Here is a 24,452-nt window from a genome sequence, read left to right on the forward strand (position 1 = left end):
AGGGTACTGGTTTTACTTTATTTTGCTGTAAGTTTCAGTGCTATACTTATTTAGTTATTATATGTGTACAGTAAGATTTTTAAAGAGACTTTAAGCTTGACAGAATGTTAAGACAAAGCACATCAAGAGGAATCCCCAGAAATAATCAGTATCAGTCATTTGTTTTACTGGTTTTGATTACTAGTATAAACTGATAGTTATTTACAACAGTATTTCTGGGTAGGAGTATGAGTGAGGGCCAACTGTTGAGGATTTTCAAACAGATTTTTGTCTGGCATGCCCAGATTTACTGCTGTTTACCATGTCAGTGTATGGGGTGAATAGTGTGAATTGGTTTTTGTTTTTTTGTAAATCATGGGGAGATTCTAATTGTATTATCTTGAACTATAAATTCCTCAATGGCGAAGGGGCTTTTCTAACTAATTTTAACACCTAGCACAACACTAATTATATAGCTAGACATTTTAAGTACTTTTATCATCACTTCTAAGTTGATGAGTAAAATTCCAAGTACAATTAGAAACATTGTTGGAGCATAAATTTTGTAAGGGCTAAAAATCATGGATTCTAGAATCACACTGCCTGGATTCAATCTCAGGTTCCCCATTTAGAAAGTAATAAGTGAATATATAGTACCTGGCACATAGTAAGCACTTTACAAGTGTTAATAGGTTGAAATTGGAAGAGAAGGTTCCACACTTGTGAAATTTATAGTTGGAGATCAACATAAAGCAGTCTCTCCCCCTTACCACTTAACCAGCCATGTAAACTAAAACAGAGAGTAACATTTTAATCTATACTGTTACTTACAGGAATAGAGAGTAATTTTAACGTAGTAGCTCTTTATTTGCATTACACCTGATCTAGAATAACTACTGTTGAAACTAAAGTAATTTATTCCGGAATAAATGGTAAAGAAAAGTTCCTAAGGATATAACTGTAAGAATGATAAAATATAGGAGCTTACTATTAAATAACTAAATAAATTTAGATTATGGGATGGTGAGTTATTTACATATTTGATTTTGTTGTTATTGTTTTGGAGACAGGGTCTTGCACTATTGCCTTGGCTAGAGTACAGTAGTGTCATAGCTCACTGTGACCTCAAACTCCTGGGCTCCAGTGATCCTCCTGCCTCAGCCTCGCCTAGGCTGAGGGGACTGCAGGCACGTGCCACCATGCCTGGCTAATTTTTCTATTTTTTGTACAGACAGGGTTCTCGCTCTTGCTCACACTGGTCTTAAATCCTGGGCTCTCGTGATTCTCCCGCCTAGGCCTCCCAGAGTGCTAGGCTTGCAGGCATGAGCCACCATGCCCAGCATTATTTGGCATTTATGTGGTATTGTTAACTTTAAAAAAGGTTTCTCACATTTTTTGCATTTTTTTAAAAAATAGACTTTACTGTTTAGAGCAGTTTTAGATTCACAGCAAAATGGAGTTATTTGTTAACAGTTGATGGACCCACACCAACACGTCATTATCACCCAAAGTTTGTAGTTTACATTAGGGCTCACTCTTGGCTTTATACATTCTATGGGTTTGACATGTATCCATTCTTATGGTTTCATACAAAGTAGTTTCACTGACCTAAAATTCTGCTTTGCTTCGTTTTTTAACCTCTTAGAACCTGAGCCAGCAGAAGAATACACTGAACAAAGTGAAGTTGAATCAACAGAGGTATGATTTTTATTTAATGCTACCTTTATTTTTCTGCCTTTCCAACAGATGTCTCAAACATTTACTTTGCTTTGCAGTATGTAAATAGACAATTTATGGCAGAAACACAGTTCAGCAGTGGTGAAAAGGAGCAGGTAGATGAGTGGACAGTGGAAACAGTTGAGGTAAGAGTTTGTATTGCAAGGTTTATGTCTTTGTCTTTAATAAGTAATATTTATTTCTCCTGAGAAAAAATTAGGATTGTTAGTCTTCTGCATTATTAGTACAATTATGATAATAAACTCATTACACAACTGTTACATCAAAAGAAATTGTTTATCCCTGTGGATGTTTAATGTAATAGAATCGTTGCTTTGATGATCCGATTATAAAAATTATACAAAGTTATCTTTGGGTTAATCTATTAAAGTACATTATTTATCTCTTGATGACATCAGATTGCTCTGTAAAAATCTAGGGTCTCATGTTCATAGCCTTCAGAAAAAACCTACATTGCAGGAGCTGTGCTGGGTTATCTTGGACTCTTTCACTTCTAATGCTGTTTGGCTACCAAATAAACTGGTGGAAGCTGTAGACTTCCTCTAGTGTTTCTTGATGTTTCTCAACTGGTATTACGCCCTTTTTTCAGGTTCTCATCTCTAGTTCAGTGACTACCTTAATATTTTTCCTCTTTGACTGCCCCAGACCATCCTGTTCATTGTCACGAGTTAATTACTGGAAAAGTTAGCTTTGATTAAGTTACTTGTACTTGAACTTCTTCGGTGGTACCTTGTTATCTATAAAATATAGTCAAAAAGCCTTACCAGTTGTTCCAGCCTTTCTTTTCATCCTCATCTATGTGTCTTACTTTATGCCTCCAAAGTGTGGACAAATAGCTTTAAGCTGAGGATAACATGCTTTTCTCTTTAATGTTGTTATTCTTTTATTGGCACCATTCTCCAAAGTGTTGTAATTGTGCCAATACCTTCAGCTCTCTGTGGAAGTGCTTATATGCACTGCTGATAGGTTTAGTAAGGAATTGGGCATATGCTAGAAAGGTAATTAGTTGGGATGAAAATACTGTCCTGTGAAACTCCAAGAAAATAGTGTGTATTTGCTGAATTAAGGAATGCGGTTCAGAAATGTTGCAGGAGGGTTACAAGAAAAATTGATCAAAAAGATCTATGGAATGGTGATTTACAGTCATCCTTCAGTATACATGGAGGATTGGTTCCAGGACACACTGCTACCCCTACTCCCACATATACCCAAATCCACGCATACTCAAGTCTCTGTGGAGCCTGCATATATACTTGTGTTTCACATCCTGGAATACTGGTTGGAAAAAATCCTCATATAAGTGAACCTGTGCAGTTCAAACCTGTGTTGTTCAAGGGTCAAGTGTGTATACAAGGTGTACAAACCTACTGAGATTTGACTATAAGTAGATTGGGTGTATTTTTTTAGGGGAGCCACATATTAGGTATGTATTAGCCTGGATGTAGAAGTAAAAATGAACTGTTAGCTTATTTGTTTTATTAAACATTGGAATGAAAAGTATATGTTGGCGTAGTAGGAAAAGATGGGGGAAGTAACACATAGTCCTTTGTTGTTAAGTACAGTTTATACTTTATTTGAGAGAAGGACGTGTTATTGTACTGAGCACTGTGCCATATGGTTTGTTCTTAGTATCTGCCTGGTAGGTGGGCCTTTTAAAGGCCAGCTACATGGAAGTACAGGGATTTTTGGAGCCACCCAAAGTCAGTAGTAGCCAGATCCATTGGTTTTCATGATAATGATTTAGGTAGCGATTTTTATCTCAGTGTTGTTTATAAAGGAAATATAGTTTTGATTTGCCTAGGCTCAACATGTATAACTGGCCTAGTTTTAAAAGCCAGACAGAATATATTTTTTTATTTTTTTTTTTGAGACAGGGTCTTGCTCTGTCACTGGGGCTAGAGTGCAGTGGTGTCATCATAGTTCACTGCAACCTCAAACTTCAGCCTCCCGAGTAGCTGGGACTTAGAGGTGTATGCCACCACACCTGGGTAATTTTTCTATTTTTTGTAGAGACAGGGTCTCTCTCTTGCTTAGGCTGGTCCGTAACTCCTGGCCTCAGGCGATTCTCCTGCCTTGGCTTCCCAAAGTGCTAGGATTACAGGCATGAGCCACTGTGCCCTGGCCTGGAATATAAAATTAGCAGGGATTTCCTACCAGAGCAGGGAATTATTACTTTTTTTTTTTGAGACAGAGTCTTGCTCTGTTGCCTTGGCTAGAGTGCCGTGGCATCAGCCTAGCTCACAGCAATCTCAAACTCCTGGGCTCAAGCAATCCTTCTGCCTCAGCCTCCCGAGTAGCTGGGACTACAGGAATGCGCCACCATGCCCGGCTAAGTTTTTCTATATAGATTCTTAGTTGTTCATATAATTTCTTTCTATTTTTAGTAGAGATGGGGTCTTGGCTCTTGATCAGGCTGGTCTCGAACTCCTGACCTCAAGCGATCCTCCTGCCTTGGCCTCCCAGAGTGTTAGGATTACAAGCGTGAGCCACCGTGCCTGGCCGAGGGAATTATTAAGAACGATAATCAGGGGAAATTATTAGAGCTGGGAAAAGACTAAGAGAGTGAGTTTTGGCTTTTGTAGTAGTTTGGATGAGGTGATAGAGCTTTTGATCCTAGGGTGCTGGCTGAGAAAATGGAATGGAAGAAACCCAAATCTTGATGATGATAATAGCTAACACTTTTTGAGTGTTGACTATATATACCAGGTAGTGAGATAGATAGAGTTTTGATATGGATATATAGATCCGGTTACCATAGAAGGCATAACAGTTTAAACAAAATACATTATTTTAGGAAGTAAACATGGGTAATCTTTTTTGAAAGCAGTTTACAAAGTAAATCTGAAGTGCTACACAGTGATCCTATGGAATTGAAAACACTGTAGAAGTGATGATATTGATCAGAATGTTAAATTTGGCATAATTGTGGTCCATTTGTGTAGCTACATTAAAGCCTATTGTTCTGTTTACATATGGATGGCTTGAGATAATGAAAGGAGCTCTTGTACTTTCCCATTCCCTCTCTCCTTCTTCCACTTTAGGTGGTAAATTCACTCCAGCAGCAAACTCAAGCTGCATCCCCTTCAGTACAAGAGCCTCACTCTTTGACTCCGGTGGCTCAGGCAGATCCCCTTGTGAGAAGACAGCGAGTACAAGACCTTATGGCACAAATGCAGGGGCCCTATAATTTCATACAGGTATGTGCATTTGAGTCAAACAATATAACAGAAGGTTTAAGTGCTTACATTATTTGACTTAATTCCATTATTTCCTAATTTGTAGGATTCAATGCTGGATTTTGAAAACCAGACACTTGATCCTGCCATTGTATCTGCACAACCTATGAATCCAACACAAAACATGGACATGCCCCAGCTGGTTTGCCCTCCAGGTTAGTAATGGTACATTTTTATGTGAGAGGTAAAGTATAGGGCCAGTGCTTTCAGAGTTTATAATAAAGTTTGTGAAAATCAATTTTTTTCATTTTAATGACTGCTTAACTTTTTGACTCTTAGGTCTTTTAATTTGATAAGGAATGTTACTGTTGCTTCTATAATTTGAATTATAACTGTAGTTCCATAATTGTGTATTTTTTAACTTTTCGTTGGCATATAGACATACGGAAAAATGCAGGCAAGGGTGAGTTTTCAAAAACTGAACACAATCAGCACCCAGATCAAGAGATGAAACATTACCAGTACTCCAGAAACCTATCTTATGTTCCCTTGCAGTCACTGGTTACCCTCTCCCCTAATTCCATGCTAACCACTTCCTTACTTGTAACACTATAGACCAATTTTGCCTGTTTTTGTAATTTATATAAGTGGAAATGTGCTTGGTTTTTTAAATTTCAGAATTAATGTAGGAATAAAAGTAACAGAGCTGTCTTTCCCTGGATGCTTATAGCTGTAACTTTTTAGGAGAATTTCTGAACATTTTATTACCTAAATAAAAATGTGACACAGCAGTGAAGTAAGGAAATGCTTAGGAAAGGGGAAGAGATAAACCACAAGATAGTTGCAGTTTCAGACTCTTACTGGATGTGAACCATTATTTGAAGTAGTAGCACTAAATAGAGCTGGTGCTCTGCATTGGGTTAAGTGGAACTTTTCTCTAGGACTAGTAGTGATCTTGAGTCTTCTTGGTTTTTTCCCACAATATATCAGTGTTAGTGGTACAAAAGTAGAACTATATAAAGTAACATTTAATGTTGCATAATCTTAAATATCATAAAAGAAGTTGCTGAGTAAAAGTATTTCATGTCATGGCTAATTTGGTAAGATACTTAGGATTTTTCTAAAGTAAAGGGAACTCATGTCTCTGTCACATTTCCACCAAAAATTGGAAAACAGATCAAAGGTTAGGCCTACTAGAGAGTTAATCAGTTTTTGGTGTTCATTTTCTGCGCTCTATCAGAGGAAGAAAATATGGGGTTTTCTCAGCTGGTAAATTGTGTGAAAATCAACACGTGCACTCACTGACATAGCCTGTAAGGCTGTTTAGATATTCAGGTAATGCTGAGTCCATTAGACACTGCAGTGAGAATGGATGATTATGTACTTCTGGGTATCTACTTAACCATGACTGGGGAGGGAGCTGGGAGAGTGATGGGAATTGTCAGTAAGATGCACACTGAATTGAATATAGGCTTTTATAAAGTATATATTTTTAATTTTTCCCCCTGTGGAAACATTTGAAATTATATTGAAAGTTCGTAATGTTAAAATATTAACTGAATATTGTCTATGAGTAGTAGTATTTTATGGAACTGCTTTAAAAAGCTCTTTGCCATGGAGGATACCGACATTGATTTTTATCTTTGTTAGTACATTCTCACTAGCATCTTACCTTACTCTTGCAAAACACAAAATAAAAGCAATTGTGAGAGTAAACTAATAATCACTATTAGTAAACCAAAATGCTCACCTGAAGGCTGAAATCTCACCTGCCCTTCCCAACTTATTTTCATGATTGCTAAAACATTTATGATTTGGCTATAGAAATTTAGCTTTAGCAGACAGACATCTCTTAAGAAACTTGATTTTGTATAACAATTTTTTGATCAATTTTTTAGTTCATTCTGAATCTAGACTTGCTCAGCCTAATCAAGTTCCTGTACAACCAGAAGCTACACAGGTAAGAGTGATAAAAATATTTTTTCAGGTTTGGTTTTAATCAGTTCTTAGAGGTTTCTTTCTTGGTTAGCTTATGAAAATCAGGTGTGAGTTTGATCGGTTGTTGATGTCTTCTGTTACAAATTCATTGGTGTGAATAACTGTTAGCCATTATTTCCATTTTTACATTTATTTTCCTTTGATGACTTGAAAATTTTTAAAATTCTTGTAATTATAGTTTATTATAATGAAGGAAGCTTTTTTATTTAGAACTGAGTAGAATTTCAGAAGACATGTTTTAGACATCATAATTCTAAAATGTAGTGCAGATTTTGTTGCCTTAGAAACACTTTTGTGGGGGACTTTATAACTGTACTAGGGTTTATTTAACTTTGAGCTTTAAAAATACATGTATTTTTTGTAATTGTTAGGTTTTATAGTCTGCAGATTCAAAGAGAGAAGGTAGTATTAATTTCTCCCTTCTTTAACAAGGATATCTATTTCTTGGCCCTGTCTCTATTAGTGTTGGTTTATTTTTTAACAATTTTGTAAGCAGAAAGAAGCTTTGATTTCTTTACTTCTGTCTAGGTTCCTTTGGTTTCATCCACAAGTGAGGGGTACACAGCATCTCAGCCTTTGTACCAGCCTTCTCATGCTACAGAGCAACGACCACAAAAGGAACCAATTGATCAGATTCAGGCAAGTACTTTCACAAGGCCATATAAACGTAATGAACTGGGCAGAGGAACACTACCATTAATATCATGACTCTTCTTTTTGCACCTATTTTGCTTTCATGAAATGATTTAGTTTGTTAATATACTTAAGTTTAATTTAGTTTGCCACTAAAGTACATCTATTCATTTTTTTTTAGGCAACAATTTCTTTAAATACAGACCAGACAACAGCATCATCATCCCTTCCTGCTGCTTCTCAGCCCCAGGTGTTCCAGGCTGGGACAAGCAAACCGTTACATAGCAGTGGAATCAATGTAAATGCTGCTCCATTCCAATCCATGCAAACGGTAAGCACATTAACTCAGGTAGCATTAAGTGCCTAATGTGTATTATTAATCATGTCTAATTCTCAACAAAAAGTCTTTATTTAACTTTGCTTGAGTCTGCATCTACCTGAAGTATAGGGTGTATTTTATTGAACATAAACTCTAATTATTCCAAGTTCCCAGAGATAAATTTGAGCTTTATGAGTTATGTACTTGCATTTTCTTATCTTGAAGTTTTGCTCTTGATTTAATAAAATTTAATTTATTATCTTTTTTTTTTTGAGACAGGGTCTCTGTCAGGCTGGAGTGCAGTGGCGTCATCATAACTCACTATAGCCTCCAACTCCTGGGCTTAAGCAATCCTCCTGCCTCAGTCTCCCCAGTAGCTGGGACTGTAGGCACACACCACCATGCCTGGCTAATTTTTCTGTTTTTTGTAGAGATGGGGTCTTGCTCTTGCTCAGGCTGTTTTCGAACTCTTGAGCTTCAGCAATCCTCCCACCTCAACCTCCCAAAGTGCTAGGATTACAGGCATGAGCCACCGCACCCAGCTTGATTTAACAAAATTTTAAACATACAGAAAAGTAGACTAATATAACATCCATATAATCATTACCTAGATTTAACAGTTTTTGGCATTTTGCCCTATTTCCTTAATTTTCCATTTTATTGAAATATTTGAAAATAGGTTTCAGATGTTATACTTCACTCTGGTTCTTCAGCAAACATCTTTAAACTGGAGAAATGATAACGAAAATACTGTAAACTGTGGGACACAGCTAAATCAGTACTGAGAGGGAAGTTCATAAGGTTAAATACTTAAAATACTAACTTGATTAAAATATCAATAAAAATGAAAATTAAAATAAATGAATTAAGTATTCAACTTAAAGTTATGGTTTATAGAATCATTTTATGTGATATATTAGGAGCTTGTCTTTTAAAAAGATTTCTCATATGTAAAAGCATTTCCAAGGCTGCTGATTGCATCTTTTTAGATTTTTTAAATCCTCACTTCCATTTCACAGTATGTCCTTATACTTATACTCCCTTTTAAGTACTATATGCTGTCTTTCCCCACATGAGAGGTACTTTGAAGGATTTTTGTGTGTGTGTGTGGTGTTTCTGTTTGAGAGTCTGTGGTGTCTTTTTGTTTGAGGTAAAACCAGCATTGAGAGCTGCCATGTTAAAAGCAGGGAATAACAGGATGAACTAATCATTTACTTTATTCACTTACAGGTGTTCAATATGAATGCCCCGGTTCCTCCTGTTAATGAACCAGAAACTTTAAAACAGCAGAATCAGTACCAGGCCAGTTATAACCAGAGCTTTTCTAGTCAACCTCACCAAGTAGAACAAACAGAGCTTCAGCAAGAACAGCTTCAAACAGGTAGGAAAACCAGTGTTATTTCATTGACCTTCCAGCACAGTTACTGACAGTGCTAGGATAGTTCAGACTTCAGAGTGGCAGTGTCCAGGGGTCTTTGTTTTAGTAGCAGAACATACAGATTTTCCATTGTTGATCCTGAGTTAAATCAAGTCCATCCTTGTATATGGATTATGTGCAATTTTAGGAGGCCTTAATACCCATTTTCCTTTGATCATTGAGCTTTCATATTATCCTTGTTTCGGTATGTAATTTTACTGGAATTAAACTTAACTGAATTATGATAAACTTTTAATTGCTAATTGATTTAAGCCTGGTAGCACGATACCTGGCATCAAGTCAGTTACACAAAGTTAAGAAGGAATTGGCATGGTTCATATTGTGCTCATTAGTAAAACTTACACAAAAGTCTTACGGTGGCTGCATTTGGTGGACTGGGTTGAAACAAAATCCATTTTGGCAAGTAAGGTCATAATTTGGCCAGTTTTGCCAGACCTGTCATAATAATGATGTAGGTAGAGATATTTTAGATTCTTAAATTTGTAAGATGCGAAATGTCTTTTTTAGGTTTTTGGTTGTTTAATTCCTAGGAATTTAATTGGAATCCCACAATAAACTAGCAATCCTGCTAAAATCACAGGAGTTAATACTTCAGTTTTATCAGACTGATTTTTTTAAAATGTGTAATTTTCTAATTACTCAATTTCTTGATAGATCTCGATCAACATTATAGGTTTTTTAGTAGTAAATTCTTATATATCCTGTAGTATTCAATACCACTAATCAGCATGAAGATTGAATCAGCCATAATCAGATAGATATTTGTCAGTCATGCTGTGCTTAGCTTCTGAATGATTACACTGGACTTTTTGCTTTCAGGCTTTTTTAACTACTTCACTGTTACATACTCATAAGTTGGTTGTAGAACAGGTATATTTGGAATCTTTAGACATTGTGCCGATAAACTTTTTTGCCACTTTTTTCAGATAGTGTGGTGAAATTAAAAATAATTATTATATGTCTTTTGACTTGGTCAGTTTTGCCCTTTGTGCCGTTTGTTTTGAAACTGTCTTGCTCTTATATTCTACTTGACTTTCCTAATTGTGAGGCCCTTGAGCTAGGTAACCTTTTGTCACCATTTCAAAATATATATTAATTATAAAAATTAACTTTAAAACATGTATAGATATTTTCAATTAAAAAACAAAATTGGCCCATACACCTTGGTTTTTTATTTATTTTCTTTTTTACTTTTTTTATTAAATTTTTTTTTTTTTTTTTTGCCAGACCTCTCTTTGGGTAAGACATTTTTCCTTTTTAAACAGCTTCACTACTGCTCTAATCTAGGCAGCCATTGTTTCATGTTTGGACTCCTAACCTGTCTCCTCTGACTCTGTTCTCCTCCATACAATAGCCAGAGTGATCATTAAAAAATATAAATGAGATATTTCTCCTATTCAGAACTTTCCAGGGGCTTCCCATTACATTTAGAAAAGAAATCTAAAGTGCTTACTTAGCTTTTTAAGATCCTATATGATTTGGCCCCTGCCTTTATCCTGTTCTATATCCTACCATTTTCTTCCTAACGTACCCACACCAGTCACAAACAGCAAGTTCTATTCTCAGGACTTTTATACTTTATTTCCTTTTTGCCTGAAACTTTCTACCACTGATATTTGCATGGATTGCTTCCATTCTTTAAAAAAAATAAAAAAATCTGTTTATTTTTAATTGACAGAAATTGTATATATGTGTCAGGTACAACATGATTTGAAACATGAATACATTGCAGAATGGCTAAATTGAGCTAATCAGCATAGTTAGCCAGAATAATAAGCCAGAATTAGCCAGCATAATAAGCCAGAATTATCTTACATATTTATTATCATTTTTTGTGATGAGAACACTTAAAATCTGCTCTTAATGATTTTCAAGAACGTATTACATTATTATTAATTGTGGTCATTATGTTGAGCAATAGGTCTCTTAAGCTTATTTCTCCTACATTGCTTGCTTCTTTTCACTTGTTTCAGACCTGTGCTCAACTATCGCCGCACAGAGACCTCCCTTCGTCACCTTTTCCACATATAAGCTCATTTGGTGCCTGATTTATCGTACTTTCTTTTTCCTTGGATGTGTATTTTATTCTCTTATCATCTCTCACATTAGAATAAAGCTTCTGTATAGGCAAGGACTATACGTTGATAACAGATATATTCCTTGTGTCTAGGACAGTGCCTGGCATGTTGTAGGGACTCTGATACTTGTTGAACACATCGGTGTCATCATTTCAGACTTGTATTTTAATTTGAGTTAGTTTTTAATCAGGAGCAACATGACAAAAGGATCTTTGACTTTTTTAATGGACTGTTCATACTTTACAAAAACTTAAATAGAAATTTGGGTATTTTAAAATAAAGATCACACTTTAGTTGTTCTGCTGTGAGTTTCTTGAGGTGAGATTTGACCAAGATTTTAAAAATTATTTTTGATAAAAAGTTATTCTAGAAGAAAAACAATGATTTTAAAATTCAGTTCTTTTGGCCACTTTCTGTAGAGTGCATGTGAATGAATCTTTTTAGATAGAAAATATTGTATATGCTTTACTTACTTGTAATTTTACATTTTGGGAATATGATAAAAAAGGCAGTCTATGTGGAAAAATTACACCGAATAGTACAGTTAGTTGTAAGTAGTTCAAAAGGAGTCATGACCCCTTCTCTTCCCAGGCATTCTCTAGCCTTTTCATCACAAAATAGCATTCTAAAACCTAATAATGCATTTGGAATTTCTTGAGGATATAAAATAGATCAAGTAAAGATTTTCAAGAGTGACACGACCTATTTTCTCCCTGCCCCACAAGTGGGAGATTTGGGCTGGCTAGTGGTTCCTGACCATTGTTCCTGGGGTATGGGCCTGCCTTTGTTCTGTTACCTTCCTCACCTCCCAAAGGTACTTTTAGCACTCTGTTTTTCCTCTCTTGTGAAATACAAACATTGGGGTAATACCAGAAATGTACCTCAGTATTTAATTTTTGAAAGTTTTTAGGTTCTAGTACTTTCCCCATTATGGAAGGGGTTTGTGTATGTGCAAGGTAGTGTGAGCCTTCTAGAACCTTACCTTCAAGTGGGTTGAGTGGCAGTGTATGTATCATGTGATTGTCTTTTAAATTGGCTGTACTTGCCATTTTAAAAACTTCGAAATGGGATCAGGCATTAAGGGCTTAAGTTGAATGCCTGTGCTGATTTAACTGTGTAATTGATGGCATATTCCACTATATAGCTGCTTAGCTATGAGAGAGCACGGTGTTTTATATGTTTCACTAAGTACCAAGTGAAATTTCAAAGAATAAGAAAACTTTGACCACTAAGGAGCTTTATAATGAAAAGAAGTAATTAAATGGCCCAAAATGGTAATTGTACTAAGTGTAAATCTTTTGAATTATTGTGGGTCTCTTGTGTTAAAAGGTACATGGCTTTCAAAACTAGTATAGCCTTTCAAAAAATTTGAAAGGATGGAGTTCTGTACCCTGCTTGAAATTGTGTGCCTTGTGGTTTGAAATTATGGTTGGAGAATTTTATTCCCATTAGTTTATCTATGGGTAGGAGAAAGATAGATACTTCATTAATGTGTAGTTTTCCCCTATTATTATAATATGTAAATTTGTTTAAAGTCAGAATTAAACTTTGAGGAGACTATAAGACACTTCTTAAACCGGAAAGTATGTGGGAGAACAAATGGTAATGACCTGTTGTGTATGTGTGTGCGCGCGGATGTGTACATATGGGTGTATATGCACTTTTTTCTTTTTATTACAGTGGTTGGCACTTACCATGGTTCCCAGGACCAGTCCCATCAAGTGACTGGTAACCACCAGCAGCCTCCTCAGCAGAACACTGGATTTCCACGTAGCAGTCAGCCCTATTACAATAGTCGTGGTGTATCTCGTGGAGGCTCCCGTGGTGCTAGAGGCCTGATGAATGGATATCGGGGCCCTGCCAATGGATTCAGAGGTACAAAAAAAAAAAAGCAAGTTCTGATGTCGTCGTCCTTTTACTGTTAATATTGCCAGTTCTTTACTGATATGTAAAATATGTAGAAATAAAACGTTTTTGGGAAAAATGTATCTCTTCAGTAGCCTCTTAATGTCCAATTTAAACATTTTAAGTGTATTTTGGTACAGTTATTTAAATGACAAATTTGGGAATTTTTATTTATTTGTTTTTGTCAAATTAATGTTCACTACTGTCTTCTGGGGGATAATTGTTTTTCACACGTTACTAGACCTTATGGAGATTGTTTTTTATTTTTGTATGTGTGCATGTATTTGTGTGTGCACACATACTCACATAGATGAATGAAAATTTCATCTTCTAAGGCAGCTGGTACTTACAGAAATTCATAAACAGATTGGATCAGGATAGGAAATTAGCTTGAATAACTAGGATAGCTTATAGTTTTTCAGTTGTTGTTCCCTTTATCATTAATGAGAAAGTAAAAATTTCTTGTGAAGATAAGAAAGTTATTTATTTTCTTGTCCTAAATTTTAGGAGGATATGATGGTTACCGCCCTTCATTCTCTAACACTCCAAACAGTGGTTATACACAGTCTCAGTTCAGTGCTCCCCGGGACTACTCTGGCTATCAGCGGGTAGGTAAAGTAGTTTTAAAATATAAAACCTGACCTAAATACACCAATGAAAGGGACTGATGTAGTTGCTTGATGGACCTCAGTAACTAAGTAATTTGGGGCTAATTTTGTGGTGTCTAAGATAATTTGTTATAGAAAATGATGACTTTTCTTAGCACTCGATACACGTACTTCTTTAATAAAATCTATTAAAAACAATGATTCCCAAGAGCACAGAATCATATTTCATTGAATTCTTGAGAATAACAGTAGCGTAACAATTACAGAATAATGTTTGTGGTGATATACTGAAATGTCTAAAAGATTGAGGAAGAATATTGTTTTCTGAGTGTTAGACTATAAGAATAGAGATATAGATGGTAAGCGTTTTAGAGAAAATTACCTTTTCTTCTTTTAATACTAACTAGCTTGTCTTTTAGGATGGATATCAGCAGAATTTCAAGAGAGGCTCTGGGCAGAGTGGACCACGGGGAGCCCCACGAGGTAATATTTTGTGGTGGTGATCCTAGCTCCCAAGTGGAGCTTCTGTTCTGGCCTTGGAAGAGCTGTTCATAGTCTGCATGTAGGTTACATGTTAGGAATACAGTTATCCTTTCCAGACTTGTTGCTAGGGATTAAATGAAATGCTCTGTTTCTAAAACTTAATCTTGAACCCAAATTTTAATTTTTGAATGACTTTCCCTGTTACTATATAAACTGTCTTGAACTAGAACATTTTCTCTTCCTCAGAAAAAGTGTTTTTCCAACTGGAAATTATTTTTCAGGTCCTAAAACCTGCTAAATGTTTTTAGGAAGTACTTAATGAAACATTTTTGTAAGACATTTTTGGAACGAGATTGAACATTTATATAAATTTATTATTCCTCTTTCATTTTTGAAACATGCCTATATTATATTTTAGGGCCAGAAACCCTTTAAAATGGTCAGATAAGCCATAGTTACATTTAGAGAACCATTTAGAAGTGATAGAACTAATTGAAATTTCAATGCCTTTTGGGACCACTATTAGTGATATAAATATCAAGTTATTTCTGACTTGTAAAAAAAACAAAACCCCAAATTCCTAACTTATTGAACTATACTTTAAAAAATTAATGCTTTTAAAGGTTTTTTGTTTTGTCTTTTACTATTGGAAAAGTGCTTCCTATTTGGGCAGGAAGTTAGCCTATTTAATAATTAGAGCTAGCATTTCATGTAATCTGAAATTCTAAATGGTTCTCTGATCTGAGAGAGGTTAAACATTGAATAGGTTTCCTCTAGTTATTGGCCATATCATGTATAAAATGTATGTTAAGGAGGAATCACAAAGTACTTTGATTTGAATGCTAGGAGAAACTGGCCAGCAAAAAGGTGCATTTTTAAAAGAACTAATGGATCACTTGGGAATTACTGACTTTGACTAGACGTATCAAGGGATATTTGCATGTGAATGTGGGTTATGTTCTTCTTTCCCACCTTGTAGCATATTCTATGAAAGTTGAGTTAACTGATAGCTAAAAATCTGTTTTAACAGCATGTAAAAAGTTATTTTATCTGTTACAAGTCATTATACAATTTTGAATGTTAATGTAGTTTCTTTTTAACAGTTTAGGTAATAAGGTCTGTTTTCATTCTGGTGCTTTTATTAATTTTGATAGTATGATGTTACTACTGAAATGTAAGCTAGAGTGTACACTAGAATGTAAGCTCCATGAGAGCAGGTACCTTGTCTGTCTTCACTGCTGTATCTATTCCCAACGCCTGATGACAGTGCCTGGCACATAGTAGGCACTCAATAAATACTTGTTGAATGAATGAATGAATGAGTACTGGTGGAATACTCCATTAGCTCTACTCTTCTTTTAGCTAAGAGAACATGAGCAAATTTGCGCATGACAACTCCCAGGACAGGTGAAACTTGAACACTGAAGAATTGACCTCTTAAACCTAATAATGTGGTGACAAGCTGCCCACATGCTTCTTGACTTCAGATGAAAATCTGCTTGAAGGCAAAACAAATAATATTTGAAAGAAAAATCAAATGCCATTTTTGTCTTCTAGGTCGTGGAGGGCCCCCAAGACCCAACAGAGGGATGCCGCAAATGAACACTCAGCAAGTGAATTAATCTGATTCACAGGATTATGTTTAATCGCCAAAACACACTGGCCAGTGTACCATAATATGTTACCAGAAGAGTTATTATCTATTTGTTCTCCCTTTCAGGAAACTTATTGTAAAGGGACTGTTTTCATCCCATAAAGACAGGACTATAATTGTCAGCTTTATATTACCTGGATACGGAAGGAAACTCTTTTTACTCTGCATGTTCTGTCCTAAGCGTCATCTTGAGCCTTGCACATGATACTCAGATTCCTCACCCTTGCTTAGGAGTAAAACATAATATACTTTATAGGGTGATAAATATCTCCATATAGTTATTTGAAGTGGCTTGAAAAAAGCAAGATTGACTTTTTTGACATTGGATAAAATCTGCAAATCAGCCCTAGAGTTACTCAATGGTAATTGACAAAACTAAAATATTTCCCTTGAAAGGAAGATGGAAGGAGCGGAGTGTGGTTTGGCGGAACAACTGCATTTCACAGCTTTTCCAGATTGGAGCACTGAACGTTTAGGTGCATACCAAATTATGCATGGGTCCTTAATCACACATATAAGGCTGGCTAACAGCTTTGACACACGGCACTATTCATCTGGCCAAACGACTGTGGATAAAAACACATGTAAATTGCTTTTTAACAGCTGATACTGTATACAACAAAGCCAAAATGCAAAATTAGGTTTTGATTGGCACTTTTTGAAAAATATGCAACAAACATGGGATATAATCTGGATGGCCGCTTCTGTACTTAATGTGAAGTATTTAGATACCTTTTTGAATACTTAACAGTTTTTTTGAGACAATGACTTTTGTAAGGATTGGTAGTATATATCATTCCTTATGACATGTACATTGTCACTAATCCTTGGATCCTGCTGTATTATCACCTAAATTGGTACAGGTACTGATGAAAATCTCTAATGGATAATCATAACACTCTTGGTCACACGTTTTTCCTGCAATTTGAAAGTTTTTTTAAAAGGAAAAGATATCAAATGCCTGCTGCTACCACCCTTTTAAATTGCTATCTTTTGAAAAGCACCAGTATGTGTTTTAGATTGATTTCCCTGTTACAGGGAAATGACAGTCAATAGATTGATTCTGATGGTATAAGCAAAACAAATAAAACATGTTTATAAAAGTTGTATCTTGAAACACTGGTGTTCAACAGTTAGCAGCTTATGTGATTCATCCCATGCAATGTTAGTGTCACAAATTTTATGGTTATCTCCAGCAGCCATTTCTCTAGTACTTGGACTTATATTTTGTCTATTTAACCCTAATTCAATTCTCCTTTTCTCATGGAGGCATTTATATTCAAAGTGGTGATTCCTTCCCTTAGATGCATAGGGAGAGTCTAAAGTTTGATGGAAATGGACAGTTGAGTAGTGACTTAGCCTTATGTACTATGTTGGAATTTGTGCTAGCAGTTCGAGCACTAGTTCTGTGTGCCTATGAACTTAATGCTGCTTGTTGTCCCATTCCACTTTGACTTCATGGAGAATTAATACCACCTATTAAGCAAAGGCTACTAAGTTAATGGTATTTCCTGTGCAGAAATTAAATTTTATTTTCAGCCTTTAGCTAAGGAATTTTTCCAGTAGGTGCTCAGCTACTTCAAAACAAAACTATTCTCAAACATTCATCATTAGACAACTGGAGTTTTTGCTGGTTTTGTAACCTACTAAAATGGATAGGCTGTTGAACATTCCACATTCAAAAGTTTTGTAGGGTGGTGGGGAATGGGGGGATCTTCAATGTTTATTTTAAAATAAAATAAAATAAGTTCTTGACTTTTCTCATGTGTGGTTGTGGTACATCATATTGGAAGGGTTAATCTGTTTACTTTCGCAAATGAGTATTTCTTTTGCTAGCACCTCCCCTTGCGTGCTTTAAACGACATCTGCCTGGGATGTACCACAACCATATGTTAGCTGTATTTTAGGGCTGTTTCAAGTATTCATGGTTTACTGGGTAATCCCTAAAGGATGTATGCTTGCAGTCCTCTATAAAACTAAATTTGCTATCTCTGTAGAAAATAATTTCATGACATTTACAATCAAAATTGAAGTAAATAAGTTCTTTATACAGCGATCTCTATGAATCAGGTCAGAGATGGGATGGGGGGAGAAAAGCCTTCTAAGTTTCAAACGTCTATGCATTAGTGCATATGTTGCAAATGTGTAAAGGTGTTCATAGTTTGATTATTTCTTTGTATGTTTTTAAAAGAATTGTTCTTTTCAAAGTACTATAATTTTATTTTGGCATTCTGCTATTTTAAAAGTAAATCTTTTATGTCTCAATTCAGACCATATTTTTTAAAGGAGTGCTTCAGGGGGCAGAGAACTTTCCAAAATGTCCCATTAAGATCTGAATCTTGGTACTAAAAGTATTCTGTATAATATGTCAATGCTTGTCCTAGCTGCAGAAGGCCTTTTATTTGGTCAAATGCATATTTTGGCAGAGTTGCAAGGAAATGATTGTCACACATGTCACTATAGCCTCTTGGTGTAGCAAGACCACATATAAAATACTTTTGTACATGCACAATATCAATCATCTCACGTGGATAATGAAACTTCTTTTTTAAAGCTTTAGTAAAGGTAGAAAATGTTATTGATTACCTTGATTAGGGCAGTTTATTTCCAGATCCTCATATTCCTAAATAATATAGAAGAGTTTTTTTCCAATCATTGTATCTTGATATTAAAACAAATACCCTTTCAGTGTGTTTTTGATCAGTTAAGTTTTTACAGTTCTTTTGTCTCCTTACATATGCAACTCTGTTGTGTGGGAGACTTTTCCACTAACAGGAGACATGAGAATGTGTGCTTATTCTCAGAAGGCTCATTAACTGAGGTGTCAATTGACAACCAATTCATAAAATATAGAAGGCAGTTGAGCAGTCAGCTTCCTAAATGTCTTAGGAAATTTGGATTGTTCATTATGTTTGCAACAGTATATCTAATTAGAGGAAATGGGACGTGGGTAAGCATTGAATTCAAACCCTTCATTTTATCTTTAAGCTCCTTAATCTGCATTCTACTTGAATTCTTATTAAGCACTCTACATTTAACTGATTATATTTCAAAAAACCAGTATTGCCCTTGAGCTTGTCCTTTTCATGGAGTTAATGGAGAGGAAAACCTTCAGGAAAATGAAAGTACATTGTTAAGGCTCATCTTTATACCTTTTCCCATTTTGAATTCTACAAAAATACTGGGAAAGACTAGTGACTGTTTTAAATTACATTAGATTAAATTACACGAAGACCCGTTTCCTCCTTATCCTTGAATGAAGTTTGCTTCAGTTGTATGTACCATCCAGCAAAGGTGTAAGTGAAATGCCACTTGTAAGAAGAAAGGAAAAGGCTTAAATCTATCTGGTAGCTTCATCTTCTAAGGTGGCTAGCCTACTGATAGGCTTTCTCAACCTCTACAGTACTAATACCCTACTTTAACCAACTGTTCTGAAGCCTAATCTAGTTGATGCACCTGACTGGCTCTTGTGAGTATAGGCAGGTCCATGATTATCTGCTAAAGGCAGTTTTTAGTGTTCTTCTATTCCTTATTTGGAAGCATGAGCTTTATTTAAGTACTGTGTTTATATTAGGGGAAGACTGTATTAAGCCACTGAACTAAGGCTTTATTCATCAAATTTGTATATCCTTTGCAGGAAGGCATCATGCCAAACACTGGGCATTATGTGGTGACAAGAAACACTGGTTCCTGCTTTCATTGAACAGTCTAATCAAAGACACTGATGTGACACAAAAGTGTACCAAATGCCATGGTGGAGCAATGTGGTTGGTGGTAGATATTAAGGCCATGACTGACTGATAGGGTATGACCTAGTCAAAATGATGAGGAACGACTTCATTGAAAGGGATAATTGAGCTAAAAGGATGAGGAGTAGTAAACTAGACAAGGGGAAAGAAGAGTATATCTAAAGTTTCATTCTCCAGTGACAGAAAACTATGAGGCTCAAGTGGAGAGTAAGGATTAGCAGAGTTAGAGGCTGGGGAAATCGGGCTGTTATGGACAGCTTTATAGGAAAATTCCATGTTAAGTTTTGTCTTTAAACAGTTGGAAACTATTGAAGGTTTTTAAGCTGCTTGTGTATTGTTGGAGGTGGGGATGGTGGGTCACCTAATAAAATTGCCATTTAAAGAACACTCAGTGCAGTGTTGAGAACAACATGTATGGGGCAAGAGAGTAGGAGGCTTATTGGAGTAGGCCATGTGAGAAATGATTGATTGTAACATAAACTAAGGTGGGAGTGGTGAATGGATTCAATAGCTTTCCTGTCTCACTGGTCTCTGCTCCATATCCTTTGCCCATTTGTCCAGGCCTTGGGTATCAGACTTCATTTTTAGCTATACTCTTCCCAAGGTGATCTCATCCAATCCCATGATTTTAACTACAGCCAGCATTCTAATCACTCCTAAATATTTCAAGGTCCCAAACCCCGAGAAACTTGTAACTCATACACAACGTCTTGATTTGAATGTTAGATATTGCAGTTCTCGATTACCCAGTTGTATTTCATTCACCCAGTTGCTCAGGGCAGTTGCTTTTGAGTATCATCTTCAATTTCCTTTCATATCCTGTATCTAGTCTTTAAGCAAACCCACATGGTTCTATCTTGGAAATCTATCCAAATCCAATCCTGAGTCATTGGCGTTTGTGACCACCACCACTACCATTCTAGAACAGGTTAACTAAATAGTTTTTAATGGTTATCCCTGTTTCTACACTTGCCCTTCTGTGGTAGAGTTTTTGCAGAGCAGTCAGAATGAGCCTTTTAAGAAGGCAAATCAGATTTTGTCACTCCCGTCTTCTGGCCATGCTGGCTACTAAGATTACCCCCGTCCCCCGCAAATCTTGTAGCCTTTAGGTGCATATCTTTGGCATGGGAAGGCTTTTCACACACATTCTCAAAGCTCCTCTCTAAATTCAGGTCTTTGCTCCAGTGTCACCCCCTCAGACCTTCCTGGCCCACCTCTAAAATATTAATACTACCCTTAGTCACTTTCTACTCACTGGATACTTTTTTTCTCATTAGAATTTAAAACTCATCTAGAATTATATACTTCTTTAGAAGGTTAGGAGCATTTTGGTCATTCTATTCCCTTGTGAATAGAATAGTGTCTGGCATGTTGACATTTTGTTGAATTAATTAGAAAAAAGTTTGATGACATGTTGGACTAAATGGGTGGTGGTGCTGATTACATTGAAACTGGGAGTGTCTTTATTTGGGGAAGGAGTTTCAAGGAGAAGGGAAAAAAGTGCGGTATCCGAGAGGAAATGTCAAACAAGCAGTTGAATATATTTATCTGAAGTTAAGCGATCTTGTCAAAAGACAAGAACGCAAAAGTGTGTATAGGTGGCCCTTGTAGTCATGTGCTACGTGTAGAGGAGTTCCACTGGAAGCTGCAGCGAGAGTAATAAGAGCAGAGTCCCAGGGCTGCTTTTGCGAAGAGCTTCAGCATTTGAAGGCCAGATGTGGGCCTGAGGGGAGGCCCCAAAGTACAGAGACCGGAATCATGGGTGTAAAACTACAAGATTCCAGACCGGTTCACAAGGTCAGTACCGCGGGGGTGGAGGTTTAAGAGAGACAAATAAAATAGGTCTGCCGGCCGAGTTTCCTCATCTTGTATTAAAACAGTTACTTAAATAAGGGGGATCGGCAAAGTTGAGCACAGATCCCTTGAACCGTCGCGTCTTGCATAACCAGTCCAATGCTGAAAACCCTCCACTACGAACCGTGTGCTGCACGGGGCTGGGGGTACGGACGTCTGTACACTTACTCTGCCGTTCGTGGCCAGGGTAGCTTAGTTATAAGAGAGGCACCGCAAGCAAAGCCATTTGTACAGCCGCGGTGATGCAGGCCGCGGCCCCGCCTCCCGGCCTCCTGACGTCATCATTCAGCGACAGCGTCGAGGAAGGTCCCCTTTCGCTCGCGGTCGCCGCGCGGTCAGAGCACTAGCGCACGCGCTGCCTACCAGCGCCTGAGCGGGACGCCCCGCGGAGCGAGGCGAACTCGGGGCGCCGACGGCCAGGCATTCGTTCCGGGCAGCCCGTTGCGCCCCCCTCTTCTTGTTCCGTGCCCCCACGTGCTTCCGCTTCGCCTCTGGCTGGGATCTGCCGGGCTCGGTCGCAGGTACCCAACGTGGGAGGGCTGGGGCTGGATACCGAGGTCGGCGTCCGTGTCCTTCTTGGGGCGGGAGGGGACCGGCCTGAGGACGAAGGTTCTGCAACCGGACTGATACCCAGCCCACGCCAACTGCCCCCCAACCTCCACTGGGACTGGCCTAGATGACAGAACCCCCTTTGCTCTGATACGCGGCCGCTCTCGGGGGTTGAGTGTCTCGATCTCCACCCTCTGATGATCTTTAGTTGAGGGGAATCAGGTGGTTGGATGGGTGACAACACTTGCTTTTGGCGGAGCTTGCCCACGGTTCCCGGTTGCAGCACTTGGTTTTGAATTGAGGCATTCTAATCCCAGATCATTCCGCAGTCTTAACTACTTCATTGTGCATATCCCTTTATACATTTAATCAACAGTCACATTCAGGACTTTGTTTGCTAGTGCACCTAGAGTGGTGCCTGGCACATAGATGTTATGTGTAGATAAACAAATGAGTGAATGAATGAAAAATAATCATTTTTCTCCTTTTCAGGGCCCTCCGCATCCATTGGGCCTTCCATGACAACTTCAGTCCACAGTAACCTCATCCCTTCATCAGACTCCTTACTATAGCTATTATTTTTACATCTATCTTTGTGTAGCTGTCTCTCATCTCTTTCCTTTAAATACCTTCTTCAAGGAAAATGAAAGCTTGAAGTCAAGGGGCCTCATCCGGTACCTCTTCCTGGGCTCCCAGAATGACTAGAGCAAAAGGCAGTCCTTAGTAATTAGTTGTGGATTGATTTTTGTGGGGTCTTTATGTGGCGTGCAACACAGGGCTTATAAGCTGGGCAGGTTGGTGAACTGGAAGGAGCTCAGACTTTGGATGCAGGCAGATTTCGGTGTGAATCTTACTTCTTGTCACTTTTCTGCCTTGGGATACTTGTATTCTTTATACTTACTCCTTTACTTGTAAATAGGGGTCCTTGATAGTGACATAATGTTTTATAGTAAGACATGCTAACATCTGTGTTTGTATTGGGAGGTTAGAAGGGACAGTTAAGGTACAGTTAAGGTTCAGTTAATGAGCTTTATGTTTAGAATGCAGCAGGCACTGGAGTTTCTAAGTAACATGTCAGTGACGTGTCATTTTTACGTTTACATTGTAGTAATATTGATATTTCTGATGTTTCTTTGGTGTATCATGGTAATGATACAATGTTTTATCATAGGTAATCACATAATAACTTTTGAGGTCTGGGCAAAGGCTTCAGTATGGTTTTCTCTGACTTGAGGAAATGATTGGACACATTTCATTATGGAAATATTCATTGAATTCTTTCCCCTGACTATCAGTAACACATGAGAATTAAAAACAAACAAACCAAAAAACCCCCCAAAAGAAAAAAATAAAAATCAATCTCACCATCCAGAAATAGCTACTTTACATTTTGATATTTTCTTCCAGTGTTTTTTTCCTTCTGTATGTTATGTATGTGCATAAAAAATAGTATCATACTTTATATCCTGCCATAATATCCTCTCGTAAGCATCTGTATCCCTATCCGTAGATAGTTTTAAAAAATGCTTTGGATATATGGATAGACCATTATATATTTTCTTCATTCTCCTATGTTTTTGAGCATTCAAGTTTCTGATTTTTAAAAAAAACCTTTGCTAGAGGTATGAATTACAGCTTCCCAGGTTGAGGAAACATTTTTTTCACCTCCCAAGCCTAAGTTTCCTAATTCTAAAACAGGCTGCTGTCTTCCCTATGGAGCTACTTGAGGGTTAAGTAGGATATATATAAGTGTGCTCAGCACAGCCCCTGCTCCCACAGAGGCAGCCAGCTAATGCTCCCTAGCCAGAATCTGGCATTCACATCCTGTTGTATTTCTTTCTCTTTTAGTAATAATCTTTCACCATGCATCGGAAGAAGGTGGATAACCGCATCCGGATTCTCATTGAGAATGGGGTAGCTGAGCGGCAAAGATCTCTCTTTGTTGTAGTCGGGGATCGAGGAAAAGATCAGGTATGACCTGGTAAATGCTTCCTGTATGACTTTTTGCGCTGTCCCAAAGAGTCAGGATGTTACAGGCCCTCTAGAGTTTCAGCGGGTAATGACATTAAGATCTCTTTAATTGGTAAGATGCCTAGTGGGAACCTTTCCTTCATTTCCTGGAAGTGGTAAATTCTCTGTATTTAGATTTACTAGCAGACAAGCTAATACCTTTTAAAGCCTTGGGTGGTGGGTTGACTGCAAGGTTAAGTGTATATTACCTGGCTTCTAGTCCTGATCTGGTCACTACTTGCCTTGTGACCTTGAGCACTTCCCTTCCTTGGCCCTCAGTTT

The 24,452-nt window shown here is 37.3% G+C and overlaps 2 protein-coding genes across 2 annotated transcripts in view; both read left to right on the forward strand.

Moving 5' to 3' along the window:
* Nucleotides 1–19,240, forward strand: part of CAPRIN1 (cell cycle associated protein 1) — a 45,754-nt gene extending 26,514 nt beyond the window's left edge. Inside the window, exons 8-19 of the mRNA XM_069471261.1 lie at nt 1,625–1,677; nt 1,755–1,841; nt 4,758–4,913; nt 4,999–5,107; nt 6,791–6,852; nt 7,419–7,529; nt 7,705–7,854; nt 9,073–9,223; nt 13,039–13,233; nt 13,771–13,871; nt 14,291–14,354; nt 15,912–19,240. Coding sequence (XP_069327362.1) covers nt 1,625–1,677; nt 1,755–1,841; nt 4,758–4,913; nt 4,999–5,107; nt 6,791–6,852; nt 7,419–7,529; nt 7,705–7,854; nt 9,073–9,223; nt 13,039–13,233; nt 13,771–13,871; nt 14,291–14,354; nt 15,912–15,976 — 1,304 coding nt within the window. The 3' untranslated portion in view covers nt 15,977–19,240. The remainder of the gene's footprint in view (nt 1–1,624; nt 1,678–1,754; nt 1,842–4,757; nt 4,914–4,998; nt 5,108–6,790; nt 6,853–7,418; nt 7,530–7,704; nt 7,855–9,072; nt 9,224–13,038; nt 13,234–13,770; nt 13,872–14,290; nt 14,355–15,911) is intronic.
* A 2,725-nt stretch (nt 19,241–21,965) lies between these two features.
* NAT10 (N-acetyltransferase 10) overlaps nt 21,966–24,452 on the forward strand; it is a 35,943-nt gene continuing 33,456 nt past the window's right edge. The window contains exons 1-2 of the mRNA XM_069471262.1: nt 21,966–22,132; nt 24,009–24,131. Coding sequence (XP_069327363.1) covers nt 24,024–24,131 — 108 coding nt within the window. The 5' untranslated portion in view covers nt 21,966–22,132; nt 24,009–24,023. The remainder of the gene's footprint in view (nt 22,133–24,008; nt 24,132–24,452) is intronic.

Source organism: Eulemur rufifrons, chromosome 6, assembly GCF_041146395.1.
Source record: "Eulemur rufifrons isolate Redbay chromosome 6, OSU_ERuf_1, whole genome shotgun sequence".
Lineage (NCBI taxonomy): Eukaryota > Metazoa > Chordata > Mammalia > Primates > Lemuridae > Eulemur > Eulemur rufifrons.